The sequence below is a fragment of the Ranitomeya imitator genome, chromosome 8 (genome assembly GCF_032444005.1).
Source record: "Ranitomeya imitator isolate aRanImi1 chromosome 8, aRanImi1.pri, whole genome shotgun sequence".
Lineage (NCBI taxonomy): Eukaryota > Metazoa > Chordata > Amphibia > Anura > Dendrobatidae > Ranitomeya > Ranitomeya imitator.
Genome location: NC_091289.1, coordinates 25,279,795 through 25,295,252, shown reverse-complemented (window position 1 = coordinate 25,295,252; position 15,458 = coordinate 25,279,795). Strand labels below are relative to the sequence as shown.

The following is a 15,458-nucleotide window of genomic DNA, read 5'->3' as shown; positions in this document are numbered from 1 at the left end:
GCGATCCATATGAACATAAAAACCTTTGTAACATATCTTATCAGAGAAATCAACTTCTTTCTCCTTCTGGACTGATCTTTCACTATTAAAAATCTCAATTCATGTGTAAAATCTGTCTTCAGTGAACATAGACATTCCCATTACTGAGATAGGAGATTACACTTGGTGCTCGTGAAGTTCTATGGGGAATGTCTGTGTCTGCCTCTAGCTCCTCCCCCTTTACATAGGAGATGACAGTTGGTGCTTTTAAAATTCTATGTCAGTAATGAAAAAAATCTGTCTTCGCTGTATACAGAGTTTACAGAGTTTACGAGTTCTCCTGTGTATGGCAGACACAGCCGAGATGGCTGCTGACCAAACAATCAGTCGGAGCATTGTTCGGTTGACAGCCATCTCACTTGTATGGTGGGGCTTTAGGGTAGGCCATTAATAAATTAGTGGGAGTCCGACTGTCGTTGCCAGCTCTGGTACGTACATACTGTATAGAGCCAGAAAAGCACTGCTCAATACACCGAGTAGTGGCCATTACAAGGTACTGCAGCTCAGCTCCTATTCAAGTAAATTGGATCGGAGCTGCAGCTTCCTCTTCACCTCTTGGACCCCTGTTTACGTGCACAGGTTAGACCAATGATATGTCTGCCCTTGATTAACTATCATTAGGATAGATAATTAATATCTAAGCACCGAATAAGATCTTTGTAATACCTGTATTTCGCCTGTGGTGGCGCTGTAGAGAATCTAAACAATTACTGATTATTTATTACTGATTACTGGAGATGTCAGAATCAATGAGCCCTTGTAACAACAAAGGGGGGTTGTCCAACAATTCTATTAGGGGAGTAGTTGGGGTGGTAACTCTAAATTTAGAGCAGAGCCATGCTTGCGTACGAGTTCTTCTTCCTCCGAACCTTTCCAGATGAACTCATTTTAATGGAGTAAATGCATATAGAGGGAGACAATATGGAAAAAAAAGTTAAATACAATTTATTCTAAGTATATAGGGGAAAAAATGTAGTCATCGCTGGAAGATTTTTTGGGAACATAGGTTGAAATTTTTCTAAGATATTTTTATAAGACCCATCCGACAACGTAAATCGGTTGAAGGATACGAGAAAGTGAGTAGTCAGTACGCAGGCATCACGAAAGGTAATGTGTTTCGCACATGGTTGTCTTTAGGACCCAGAGGGACGGCTGACTTTCCCTGCTCTGTCTCACTGTGTCGCTGGCTACGTTAGAATAAAGTGTGCGATGAGCGCTGCCTTCCCGTCTACATTGTCGAAGCGACTGAGCGTAAGGCTTTATAATACGAATATCGCAACTTATTTGCTCGCGGAAAAGACAAGATGGACATAATAAACCAGGTAAGAGGGTGGGGGAAGAAGGCTGAATGTTCATCTCGCCCCATTGTGTGATACATTAGTGGTAAACATATTCTTTCTTTCCCTCCCAAGATTGCAACATCGGGGTCTTTTCGAACAGTGAAGGAGCCCCTGGCGTTTCTTCGCATCTTAGAATGGGTGAGTTATCCCCCTCTTTTTTTTTGCCACTTAGGCGGGGGATAGGGGTAAAGGTGGGGGTCCGGAGGGGGTGTATTTTGGAACACCTGTCTTGCAGTCTTATCTATATGCCAATGAATTGGGGGCAGAAATGGAGCATTTCTATTGGTATTGGTTTTATAGATTATTATATATTTGTCGGTTCTGGATGTCTAACTAAGAGGTGCCCTTGTGAGGAGGCTCCAAGAGTTCACGCTTGTCAAAATATCTCACTTACAGCATTTTTCTTTCGGCAAGATCTTATTAGATAGATACAAGTCCTTAATACGTCGGCAATCAAGCGATTGATCAAGTGATCAGAGTTGGGTGGATCACAAGTCAATGATATTTTCTTGTTATTAGGGTGATAACAGTTATTATATTCACCCCTGCTGTGTCTACGTGTGGGATTGAATGCACCCGGGTGTCATTTTGGCTACTAAGTATCTGCTGTTTTCCAAATATACTCAGTGGCTGGAGTCTTTACTATCTACAGTATTGATTTAAAAACTGTCACGTGATCTAAGAGATTCTGCAGCAGCTGAGTTCACTCTCTCTCTCTCCCTTAAGCCCAGGAGGCTAGAGGTAAAAAAATATTTTATTACATAATCTGTGTATATTTAGGGATGGCTTGGTAACTAGCTCAGTGAAATCATTTGTCCTTTAGCGTACGACCTGTCAGAAAGATTTCTGCTACAAAACAGAAGAATTGTGTAATGTAAGAAGAGGGATGGGAAGATACATAGATACTGTAGAGAGATGGATGGATGGGTGGATGGATGGATGGAAGGATGGATGGGAGGGAGGGAGGATGGAAAGGAAGGAAGGAAGGAGAGGAGGAAGGAAGATACTGTGGAAAGATGGATGGAGTGATGGATGAATGGAAGAGAGGAAGGAAGGAAGGAATGTAGTGAGGGAGGGAGGGAGGAAGAAAGGAAGGAAAGAAAGGAAAAACGGAAGGAAGGAAAGAGAGGAGGAAGGAATATACTGTAGAAAGATGTATGGAGTCGAGGATGGAAGGAAGGAAAGAAGAAAGGAAGGAAAAACTGAAGGGAGGAAGTAAGGAATGAAGGAACGAAGGGAGGGAGGGAGGAAGGAAGGAAGGAAGGAAGGAAGGAAGGAAGGAAGGAAGGAAGGAAGGAAGGAAGGAAAGGAGGAAGGAAGGAGAGGAGGAAGAAAGATACTGTGGAAAGATGGATGAAGTGATGGATGGATGGATGGATGGATGGAAGAGAGGAAGGAAGGAAGGAAGGAAGGAAGGAAGGAAGGAAGGAATGGAAAAAGGAAGGAAGGAAAGAGAGGAGGAAGGAATATACTGTAGAAAGATTTATGGAGTCGAGGAAGGAAGGAAGGAAGGAAGGAAGGGTGGTAGGAAGGAAGGAAGGAAGGACCGAAGAAAGGAAGGGTGGAAGGAAGGGAGGGAGGGAGGAAGGAAGAAAGGAAGGAAGAAAGGAAGGAAGGAAGGAAGGAAGGAAGGAAAAACTGAAGGAAGGAAGGAATGAAGGAACGAAGGAAGGGAGGGAGGAAGGGAGGGTGGGAGGAAGGAATGAAAAACTGAAGGGAGGAAGGAAGGAATGAAGGAACGAAGGGAGGGAGGAAGGAAGGAAGGAAGGGAGGGTGGGAGGAAGGAAGGAAGGAAAAACTGAAGGGACGAAGGAAGGAATGAAGGAATGAAGGGAGGCAGGAAGGAAGGAAGGGAGGGAGGGAGGAAGGGAGGGTGGGAGGAAGGAAGGAAGGAAAAACTGAAGGGAGGAAGGAAGGAATGAAGGAACAAAGGGAGGGAGGAAGGAAGGAAGGAAGGGAGGGAGGAAGGAAGGAAGGAAGGAAGGAAGGAAGGAGAGGAGGAAGGAAGATACTGTGGAAAGATGGATGAAGTGATGGATGGATGGATGGATGGATGGAAGAGAGGAAGGAAGGAAGGAATGCAGTGAGGGAGGGAGGAAGGAAGGGAGGAGGAAGGGAGGGAGGAAGAAAGGAAGGAAAGGAAAAAGAAAGGAAGGGAAGAGAGGAGGAAGGAATATACTATAGAAAGATGTATGGAGTGGGGAAAGGAAGGAAGGAAAAACTGAAGGGCGGAAGTAAGGAATGAAGGAAGGGAGGAGGGGAGCAAGGGAAGGAGGGAGGAAGGAAAGAGGGGAGGAAGAAAGAATGGAAGGAAGGGAGGGAGGGGAGGAAGGAAGGAAAGATAGGAAGAAAGAAGAACAGAAGGGGAGGAAGGAAGAACGGACTGGAGTGAGGAAGAACGGACATGAGGGAGTAAGAAATGAAGGAAGGAAGGAAAGAGTGGAGGAAGGAAGAACAGACAGAAGGGAGGAAGGATGGGAGAGAGAGGAAGGGAAGATCAAAGGAAAAGAGTAAGGATGAAAAGAAGAGTCGATGAAAGGAAGGGAGGAATTAAGGAAGGAAGAGAAGAAGGAAGCAAGAAAGGGAGGAGGAAAGGATCATGGATGGGAGGGAGGAGGGAAGAAATGGAGGGATGGAAGGAACTAAGGAAGGAAGGGTGAATGGTAGATATGAGAGTGGTAGGTTGCTAGATAAATAGATCAATAAAACACTTGATAAAATATAGATAAATATAAAAATACATAAAAGGTAGAAAGAAATATAGATGATAGATAGATAATAGATAGATAGATGATAGATAGATAATAGATAGATAATAGATAGATAGATAGATAGATGATAGATAGATAATAGATAGATAGATGATAGATAGATAATAGATAGATAGATGATAGATAGATAATAGATAGATAGATGATAGATAGATAATAGATAGATAGATAGATAGATAGATAGATGATAGATAGATAGATAGATAGATAGATAGATAGATAGATAGATAGATAGGAGATAGATTAGATGATAGATACATTGACTTTCTCAGTGGATGGACAGATAATATAAAGCGCTCCCATTTCAGACATTCTGCATAATTCTCTACCTGTTATTTTCTTCATCACCAAGCAATAAGCTTCTAATTGATCTGGCCCTGAGGAGTTTGGCTTCTGGCTGGATTTGCCTCCCTTATAATTATGATTCGGTGTTGTGTCTATTACAGCAGAACAATGATGACGAGATGTAATTGGTCGGCTGAACAATGTCACTGTTTATTTCTCTGATCCTTATCAGTGGTGATATTTGCAGGTCACATGACTTGCATTGCCAGTAGGGCTCACGTCCCCCGCAGAACGCAGCTGAACGGAAAGTTCAGAGCACGTCATATGGCATTAATCAGACTTTCTTAGCAAGGAACACACTAGATATCTAGGGGGGCTACATGTGAAAATTGTACAAATGTAAAAAAAAAACCACATGTAATTAGTATCAGTTTTACTGTTGTTTTTTGACTTTAGGATTCACATTGTTATGTACCCAGTGTTTTGGTGTTTTATTGCTCTTTTTCTTTCTATGTGCATTGATTAGGATTTTGCAAATATTGAATTATTTAAATCATTTTTGTATTGTTTTTAATAAAAATCCAATTCTCTATTTCCAGGGAATAATCATAATTAATAGAAATTGTAGTAACTGTATATAATGCAGAATTTAAAGCAATGGACCATCTTGGCATTTTTAGACTTTAATTTTTAATAAAATGACACGACCTAAATTCCTTCATACACCCTGATTAGCACTTTGCAGCCGAATTAAAGTTTCAGATTTTTCTCGTGTGAGATTGTCCCTCTCAGTAATACAGGCTGGATGTGCGATCTGTTGCTTTCATGGATTACAATTGCTACAATATTGCACACATTTCCTCTCCATGCGCTTTCCTCTTTGTACCCTGTTTTCAGAGCCTTTTAAGATACTTTCTTCCCTTTCCACTGTAGATCTTTGAGGAGAAGCACTGATGGATCTGCTGTTTTTTTTTGGGGGGGTTGATGTTTTTGACCACCAGAAAAAGATTAAGTGTGAATATATCCACAGTGGTAGGAGGGAAGAAGAGATAAAACACGACCACTAGGGGCTTTGTGAATGTGCAGGGTGGAGATTATAGTTGGGCAGTGGGGTCTGTAAGGGGGCAAGAGAGGAAGACAAGGTGGCGAGGCTCTGCATGGGGAAAGAGAGAAGTAAGGGAATAGAAAGTGTGGGGGTGGGCATAACGCTGAGGGGAGATGCAACATGGCAGGGCTTTTGTGCAGGGGCATAAATAGAAATCATGGGGCCCCATAGCAGAAGTCCTAGTTGGGTCACCACCCCCAAAAAAAATTATTTAATGGGGTCACATAAGAGAATATCGCACAACTTTGCACCCTTACAAAGTAATGATGCCCCTATTGAATGCCTACGGCCCCCATAAAGTATGATTCCAACAAATGTGCCCCCCAAACACAATAAGATACTCCCACAGTGAATTCCGCCACAGTACCCTCCACGCGCACAGAATGATGACCCTACACTATACCCCCCTGCAAGGAATGGTGCACCAAAAATGACCCCAAAACAGTATGACGGCCCTCATAGTCCCACCCACACATTATTGTGTATGCCTCAAAACAGCCCTCCACACAATACGATGGCCCTCCATATAGTATAGTGGCCCCCACAACTCTCCACACAGTATTATGGCCCCCACATAACCCTCCACACTGTACAATAGCCCACATACATTATAATGGCCACACTAGCCCTCAAACAGTATACCACCGAGCCCTCCAGACAGTATAATGTCTCCCGCACAACCCTCTACACTGTATAAGGGCCAGCATACAGTATAATGGCACCCACTAGCCATGATATCCACACCAAACAGTATAAAAGAACCTCCATACTACTCCAAATAGTATAATGGCTCCTACACTGGTCACCAAACAGTATAATGGCCCTCACACAGTATAATGGATACCACATAGCCCTCCAAATAGTATAATGGCTCCCACACAGCCGTCAAAATAATATAATGGCCAAGACATAGCCATTCAAATGGTATGATGGCCTATCACATAGTCCTCCAAATAGTATTATGGCCGCCCTCACATAGTCTTCCATTAATACGATGTCCCACTCATAGTCTTTATATGGTATGATGGCACCCACATAGTCCTCCAATTAGTATGATGACCCACTCGTAGTCCTTCAAATAATATAATGGCCCCCTTATAGTCCTTCAAATTGTTTTATAGCCCCTAAAATAGCTCTGCAAATAGAATGCTGGCTCCCAAATAGTCCTCCAAATAGTGTAATGGCCCTGACATAGTCCTCCAAAAAGTTTGATGGCCCCTCAAATTGCCCTCCAAATAGTATGATGGCCAACCAATAGCCATCCAAATAGTATGATGACCCCCATAAAGTACTCATTTATTGAAAGGAAAAACCTCTCCCTGTTCCCACCGCTGCTCTGGACTCTGACTGAGACATCAGACACACAGAGAGTAATAGAGGAGGAAGCCATCCCTCCACCATCATTGCTTTGAACTGTATCTGCATTCCAAGTGTGGAAACTGTCATGGTGGACGAGGGGGGCAGGCGATGGTGCTGACACCATGCCCCCAACTCATGGGCCCCATAGCGGCCACGTGGTCTGCTGCTGCATTTATTTAGGGGAAGGGGGTGCAGTAGGTGTGCATAGCCTCTGCAGGGGTGTAGGGAGCCGCTAGGTAACATAAGGAAAGTTTTTGTAATGAAGCCGCTGCTTGTACTGACTATAGGTCCTCACCAAATGTAGGGCCGACTTCTGCTTCTAACTCCAGCAAGTTTTAAGATCTACCCCCCGGGGCATGGCTGGATGACTCCTCGTCCTACTTTTACCTTTGCATAGCTCACAGTTAGGATGCCATAATAATTTTGGGGTATGAGCTGGGACCTGAATTTCGTTCAGAGCTACAACCAGAACCAAAAATTAATTTGGTCCTCAAACCACTAAGTCAATTCAGTTGATCAGCTATACAGATTCCCCGTGACCAGACACCTCAAATATTTCAGACCCCAAATTATATGAGATATTAGACTCCCTTAAAGAGGTTGTCCAGTCAGAAGGAAGTGATGACCGTTCCTCAGGATGTGTCACCAATACCAGATCAGTATGGTGACACTGGTACCGGCACCAATCCGCTAACACAAGCTCTGGCGGCAGCCAGGTGTCATCCCAATGAACGTGGTACACTCACAGTTCCATTCAATGTGTAGTGGCCGCTGCCAGGTGCTGCAGAACAGCCCTTATTCTTCTGGAACTTGGAACAGCTGATCGGTGGGGGTACTGGGTGTCAAACCAATAATGATCTGGTATTGATGACCCATCCTGAGGTCAGGGAAGTGATTAATGGAGGAGAGGTGAACTGATGTGGGGAAACCCCTGAAAATTCCCAGAATGTCGAAGGGTATAAGAGGTTCTGCTTCCCTCCGCTCGGGGGTTAGTTGCAGAGGGCGTTGGCAGCAAGTTGTTGCTGTGCATCCTGACTGCTCAGCACCTTGTAGACAGGCACACTAGGAGATATGATGTGCCGCCCCAGGTTACGTCTGGAAGACACAGAATTCGATGCTGCAGAATTCTAAATCGCAAACATAGTAAAGTGGACAATCACTGACATTTTAGCTGTGAAGGTTCATTGCTCAGAGGGTAATAATGCAGAGCAGCCTAAAGACACGCCCAGGAGGATCCAATGCGCAAAGTCCCCCTTAGAAAAGACCATAAAAATTAGCATATTTGGCAGATTTAATTAAAAAAAGGCCCCTAACTCTGGACCCATAGACCAAGTTGAAAGCAAAAAATACTCAGAGGAGAAGTAGGAATAAAATAAAAGCAATAACTGACCACTTATGACCTGGTGACCACTCCTCTTTAAATGTCCCCATTAGGGGATTGAAATAGTCCCTGTATTTTCAGATACACAAGTTGGGTGGGGAAAGTTCCAACACCTATAGTACTGGTGGAATGCTAAAGAAGAGGAATTTCTCATTCTCTTGAAAGTTATAGAGCGTGAGAAATGGAACAGTTCCTGAATACATTAGACAGCTAGGTTGACTAGAAGCAGTTTTAGCTTTTTATGGGAAGTGAATGCAGGAAGGCCATGCTTTGTTCAGTTTTTATGTGAAAGATCATGGATGCTTTGGTATGTTTGTAGGTATGCAATTAGGAAATTCTGAGTGAACAGAGAGAGAAAACTTGTTATGTCCTTTATTATCCAGGCAAACCATTGATGTGAGTAGAATGTGTGTAATGCTTAATCTGCTCTGGTGGCTCCGCAGGAGGACACTTTTTGATCAGCTTATTTTTAAGAGACCCTTTTTAATAAGTAGGCAAAGTAGACATTCTTAAGGAAAGGAATGGGAAATCACAAATCAGCTCACTGATTGGTAAATCTACAACTACTCAACTCTTATCCACTTCAAAAACAATGGAGCCAAATCTATGTAATGTATCTACAATTGTGCACATTAAATATCAATACTAAACAAAAGAAAATGGCTTGCTGCAACTCGCTAATATACTATGGTCTTGATGTAAAGTGTAACTTATGTGTATAACTTTGATTGGAGGTGAAAAAACGGTATGTCCTTTAAACTAGTCTTGCGGTTGTATAGGTCCAAGAACAACGGTCAAAATGACACCTGTTTTGTAGTAATCCGATGTGCCAGAGCTGAGAAATCAAGGTTTGAAGCTACATGCAAATTAGCCTGAAGGTGCATTGGGGGTGTGTCAATACGTAGCACTTCCAGGCTAACTCACGTGTGACTTCAAAGTTTGATTTCTCAGCACTGGCACATCGGATTACTACAAAACAGGTATCGTTTTTCTTGCTGTAATAGGATCTATACAGATATACCACTAGATTAAGCAGTGAAATGGACCCGATGAGTTCCTTTAAGTCTCTATTATTGTTTAGATTATTTATTTTCCCAAAGTATGTTTGAAAATTAGAAATAAAACAGATTGGATTATGTAGAGTCTCCTAATCTGTCTCTATATTTCTGCATATGATCCAGTTTCAGAGAAATCCAGCAACTAGGACACTGAATATCCTCCTTGTGGTAACGGTATTAGTACAGAAAAATCACAACATTTTAGCCGAGCAGGGCCTTTATCAAGCCAGAAAGAGACATATGCATATCTCTCATTTTTCATGACTTGATAAAGGCCCTGTGGAGCCAAAACATTATGATTTTTCGGTACTAACAAAGTAACCACAAGGAGGATGTCTGATGAACTGGATTTCTCTATATTGCTACAACCTTTTGGAAGGTTGCACCCAGTCTTGGACTGGCCAACAGGAGGACAGGAGAATTCTCCGGCGGGTCGCTGTGCATTAGTGGCCACCACCTTCTTATATGAGCAGTACTTGGCACTATATACTTGATCATTAGGTACTCAGAAAGGCGACCTCTTATTCATGTAACAATCTGCCCAGTCCATTGTTATATAAAATTGTGATTGAGGATGATGTCACATTTGCATGTAGCTGAAACTACTGGAGTTGGTTACTGGCGGGCCCTTGCACCTCAGTCCGACACTGATTGGACTCATCTACTGCAAGAACAGGATTCGGTTTCATATATTATTTGTTATGATTCTGAAGTTAGAAATACTTTGTGTGACCAGCCAGCCGCCATCATCTAACATTTGTCACAATCTTATATCACATACGTGGTGAGCGTTGATGACTCATTGGGCTTCCTATCTGTGGTCTTCGCATCTATCCTGAAGTGCGATACCATGTGTGCAAACACCAACACTTTAGTGATTCATGTGACACCATTCCCGTGATTCAGACAACGTAGGTATTTTCAGAATATTACACTACATAGAAATATTTTTTCCCATTTATCGAAACGTGTTAATATACTGTCCAAGTATTTTCTTAAAGGGAATCTGTCACCCCAAAAATCGTATACGAGCTAAGGCCACCGGCATCAGGGACTTATCTATAGCATTCTGTAATGCTGCAGATAAGCCCCAGATGTAACCTGAAAGATGAGAAAGACAAGTTATATTATACTCACCCAAGGGCGGTCCCGGTTCGTTTCGGGTCCGATGGGTGTCGCGGTCCAGGTTCGGCACCTCCTATCTTCATTCCATGACATCCTCTTCTTGTCTTCCTGCCGCAGCTCCGGCACAGGCGTTCTTTGTCTGCCCTGTTGAGGGCAGAGCAAAGTACTGCAGTGCGCAGGCGCCGGGCCTCTCTGACCTTTCCCGGCGCCTGTGCACTGTGATACTTTGCTCTGCCCTCAACAGGACAGACAAAGTACGCCTGCGCCGGAGCCGCAGCGTGACTACAAGAAGAGGACGTCATCGTATGAAGATAGGAGGCGCCAGACCCGGACCACAACACCCATCGGACCCGAAACGAACCCGGACCGCCCCTGGATGAGTATAATAGAACCTGTTTTTCTCACCTTTCAGGTTACATCAGGGGCTTTTCTACGGCATTACAGAATGCATTACAGAATGCTGTAGATAATCCCTTGATGCCGGTCGGCTTACATCATATGCAATTTTTGGGGTGACATTCCCTTTAAATGTACTAACTATTAGGTAAACCAGATACAGCGGGTACGGAAAGTATTCAGACCCCTTTAAATTTTTCACTCGTTTCATTGAAGCCATTTGGTAAATTCAAAAAAGTTCATTTTTTTTCTCAGTAATGTGCACTCTGCACCCCATCTTGACCGAAAAAAAAACAGAAATGTAGAAACTTTTGCAAATGCATTAAAAAAGAAAAACTGAAATATCCGATGGTCATAAGTATTCAGCCCCTTTGCTCAGTATGGAGTAGAAGCACCTTTTGCACTAGTACAGCCATGAGTCTTCTTGGGAATGATGCAAAAAGTTTTCACCCCTGGATTTGGGGATCATCTGCCATTCTTCCTTGCAGATTCTCTCCAGTTCCGTCAGGTTGGATGGTGAACGTTGGTGGACAGCCATTTTCAGGTCTCTCCAGAGATTCTCAATTGGGTTTAGGTTGGGGTTCTAGCTGGGCCAGTCAAGAATGGTCACAGTTGTTCTGAAGCCACTGCTTTGGTATTTTAGCTGTGTGCTTAGGGTCATTGTCTTGTTGGATGGTGAACCTTTACATACCCACTGTAACCTTAACTTCTTCTCAAAATCTGAAAATTGCAACCCCAAAATTTCATCACTGCAACAAAAAATCTCACATACTGTAGGTCTAATAAGTTGTGTAGGACCTTTTGTAACAAATTTCCTTTCAACGAGTCATTCCGTAATGGAACCAGAAAGCATAGACCAGCGGGGACTGGATAAGCATCGGAACGAGCGGTGTGTCCATTAATTGGACAAACCCTTCTCAATCCTTATGGTTTTCCTATGTCTCCACCACCGATGCCAGCATTGTTCCAGCAGTGTCGGCATTGGCTCTCAAGGGGATCACGTGACATTGTTTTTGTTCTGGGATCCCTGTGGCCTATCAGCGCTGGCTTCACTGTTCCCTCCTACAGATGTTATTGACATCCGGAAGAGTGGGAGCTGCGGCTGCTCTCTCACTTCCTCTGGATTCTTTATTTGTCCGAAGGAGAGGAAAGTGAAGCCAGCGCTGATAGGCTCAGGCATCGCATGACACAACAAGGGGAAAACATAGGGATTCAGAAGGGGTTGTCTTAGTAGTGGACAACCCCTTTAAATATCAGTGACCACTCGGATGGGCCAGGTATTGAGAATTGAGCATGGTCACGGATGTGTAAAACTGACCTAAAGTATTCTGTGATGATTTCTCTGCTCAGAGTGTTTGGGACTCAGTGATGGACAACTCTGTCATCCTATCCTGTGCCAGGGTGTGCTGAGCTGTCAGTGCATTGATTGACAGCTCGGTTGACCCATCTGACTGGAAGATGCAGAGATTTCCACAGGTGCTCCCTGTTCTTGGTAATTGCCCTGCTATTTAGGTGAGCTGTCTGGCCCGGATTACTGCCAGTCAAAAGCTTGTTCTAAGCTTGTGCTCTCTGGTGTGTTTGCCTGTCCCCTGCGCTGTAAGTTCTGATCTTCTGCTGCTGATCTTTGGATCGTGTTCTGACTACCCATTTTTGATTGCCCCTTTGCATCTGATATTCTGCTGCTGACCTTTGGACCGTGTTCAGACTACCCGTCTGTTATTTCCTCTTTGGTAATCCGCTGTTTCTCGTGTATTCTGACCCTGGCATATGACCTGACTTACGACTTCGTATTTTTCCCTTGGATTACTACGTTCTCTTTTGGTATTTACCCCGAGACGTCTCGCTTCACTGATTCACGGTCTGGCCATGGCTTGTGACTAGCATCACACATTCCACTTTAGTATTCATTCAACTTTTAATGGGTAGTGTCACAACTCTGTTGTCTGGTGTCTTAGGACCAGAGGCTCCTTCCCTATCATTAGGAGTGCCCTAACTCGCCCTGTTCCCCAGATTACTTCTGATGGTGAAGACGCTGGGGCCAAGTGCCTTGCCTTAGCTTTTGAATCCACCCTCAGCCTGTACCCTTCCCCCATCCAGGGAAGAGGGGAGAATTAGTGTACTGTAATACACCAATCAGACTAACAAGGTAATACGAACAGGGATAAAGGAAAATACCAATCACACAAATATACACCCAACAGAGGTAAATAATACGGAGTGGAGGATGGGGTAAAACAAAAGAACAACACACTCAAAACCCAGCAACAGTCACAGATAAATCCACCAAACGCCTTCTCCTATAATAACCAACAACCTCCAGCCACACAGCAAAAGTTATCTCTGACAATGAGAGATAGCCAGGGCCCAGATTATATAGGAGATGGGAGTGGCTAGTAATGAACAGCTGAGCACCTTAACGCAGGAAAGCTTCCAGGAGCTCTCAACTGAGCAGATTAACCCCTGCACTGCTAAAAGAAACATTTAATATCAATGTCAAGGGCTTCTAATCAGTGCAGGAGTAGAATAAATCAGACGCTGCGGTCATCTGGCTCCTCTCTGTAGCGGTGAACTCGTGACAGGTAGCCACTCGACCATTAACTCTAAATACCGTTAGAGGGAAGCCATAAAGTCCAAATTAAACAAAGGTTCCAGTGGTCGTGCTCTACTGTAATCCACCTTCACTGGTGCAGTAATTCGACATGTGGAGCTAATGTAATATTTTGTTGGCCTGCATAAGCCAGTAAGCCTGAGCTTTTACAACAAGGTCTGTAGCGGTGAGTTGAAAGTAGAGAACGTGACTATGTACCTAAGCGTAAGCCACAGTCCATGTCCTGAGACTGAGTTAAAGACCCCTAAATGTGAAGGCCATACCACACACCAAGGCCAACGTAGAAAGCTGTGACCAAGAAAAGTATCTTGAAGACTGTGTGAAACCTCAGGTGCTATAGCTGAGATAACGTGGACTGTGTGAGGCTTTACGGTATGTGCACACGTCAGGATTTTCTAGCAGAAATTTCCTGACAAAAACCGGACATTTCTGCCAGAAATCCGCAGGCGTTTTTTTTCACGTTTTTTTCGCATTTTTGATGCGTTTTTGGTGCATTTTTTGTGCATTTTTTCTCAAATGCATAGAATAGCGGGAAAAATGCCGAAAATCCGCAAAATGAATGAACATGCGGCTTTTTTTTTACCGCAATGCGTTTTTTTTGCGGAAAAAAAACGCATCATGTGCAAAAAAATTGCAGAATGCATTCTAAATGATAGGATGCATATGTCTGCAGTTTGTAATGTTATCACGAAAAAACGCGAAAAAAAACGCGAAAAAAACTGAACGTGTGCACATACCCTTAACCTCTAGGGAAGCAAAACCTGTATCCTCATGGCCATGTGCTCCACTCACAGCCTCTGAGTTCACTGATTGGCTGCAGCACTGTCAACATGACTTCATAACAGACACATGGACAAGCGCCGGACCTCGGGCGCCGGACCTGGGGAGTTATAACTAACTGAGCCTGGATTGGGATTTTATGAAAGCAGAGAACTTAAAAGGGGAGTTCGTTGATAAGTGAATGGGAAATACTATAGAATTTCAGACAAAATCCATGGACAAGAGTGGTGTTTTTGTTGGTAAAAAAAATAAGTGGGCGCTTTTATAATCCTGGACCACCCTTTAGTCAGCTTGATAATAGTTGGGCAGCGTCGTGGCTCAGTGGTTAGCTCTGCAGCACTGGGGTCCAGGGTTTGAATCTCACCAAGGACAATATCTGCAAAGAGTTTGAATCATAGAATCATAGAATGTTAGAGTTGGAAAGGACGTCAAGGGTCATCATGTCCAATCCACTGCTCAATGCTCTTCTCTAGTGTTAGCTATCCCTGCTAGCTTGGCATCGTCTGGAAATTTGATTAGTTTACCTTCAGTTCCCTTATCTAGATCATTTATAGAGATGTTGAACAACAAAGGGGACAAGAAAGAGCCTTGTGGTATCCCATTTCAAACACTTTTCTAATTGGATGTGCAACCATTTATTAACATTCTTTGAGTACAATCACTGAGTCAGTTATGAGTCCACCTAACCGTAGCCTTGTCGATCCTATACTTGGTCATTTTTTTCAATAAGGGTAGTATGAGATAGTTTATAAAAGGTTTTGCTGAAGTCAAGATATACCGTACTATATATACCATATTTCCCTGATCCACCCAGTCAGTATGTCCATCATTGAAGAAAATTAGATTAGTGTAGCATGACTTGTTTGCTACAAAACCATGCTGGATCTGGTTAATTACTGTATTCTTAGGGTACCGTCATACTATACGATTTACCAACGATCACAACCAGCGATACGACCTGGCCGTGATCGTTGGTAAGTCGTTGTGTGGTCGCTGGAGAGCTGTCACACAGACAGCTCTCCAGCGACCAGCGATGCCAAAGTCCCGGGGTAACCAGGATAAACATCGGGTTACTAAGCGCAGGGCCGCGCTTAGTAACCCGATGTTTACCCTGGTTACCAGTGTAAAAAAAAAAAAACAGTACATACTCACCTTCCGGTGTCTGTCCCTTGCCGTCTGCTTCGCTTCCTGCACTGACTGACTGCCGGCCG

At 43.6% G+C, this 15,458-nt stretch overlaps 1 protein-coding gene across 2 annotated transcripts in view; it reads left to right on the top strand.

The window, feature by feature from the left end:
* The first annotated feature begins 1,176 nt into the window (after positions 1 to 1,176).
* The window catches only part of SYNPR (synaptoporin), a 163,398-nt gene continuing 149,116 nt past the window's right edge, over positions 1,177 to 15,458 (top strand). The window contains exons 1-2 of one of the 2 annotated variants that reach the window (XM_069736588.1): positions 1,177 to 1,361; positions 1,452 to 1,517. In XM_069736588.1, the coding sequence (XP_069592689.1) occupies positions 1,344 to 1,361; positions 1,452 to 1,517 (84 nt within the window). In that variant the 5' untranslated portion in view covers positions 1,177 to 1,343. The remainder of the gene's footprint in view (positions 1,362 to 1,451; positions 1,518 to 15,458) is intronic. The other variant, XR_011314990.1, reaches the window with a different exon arrangement.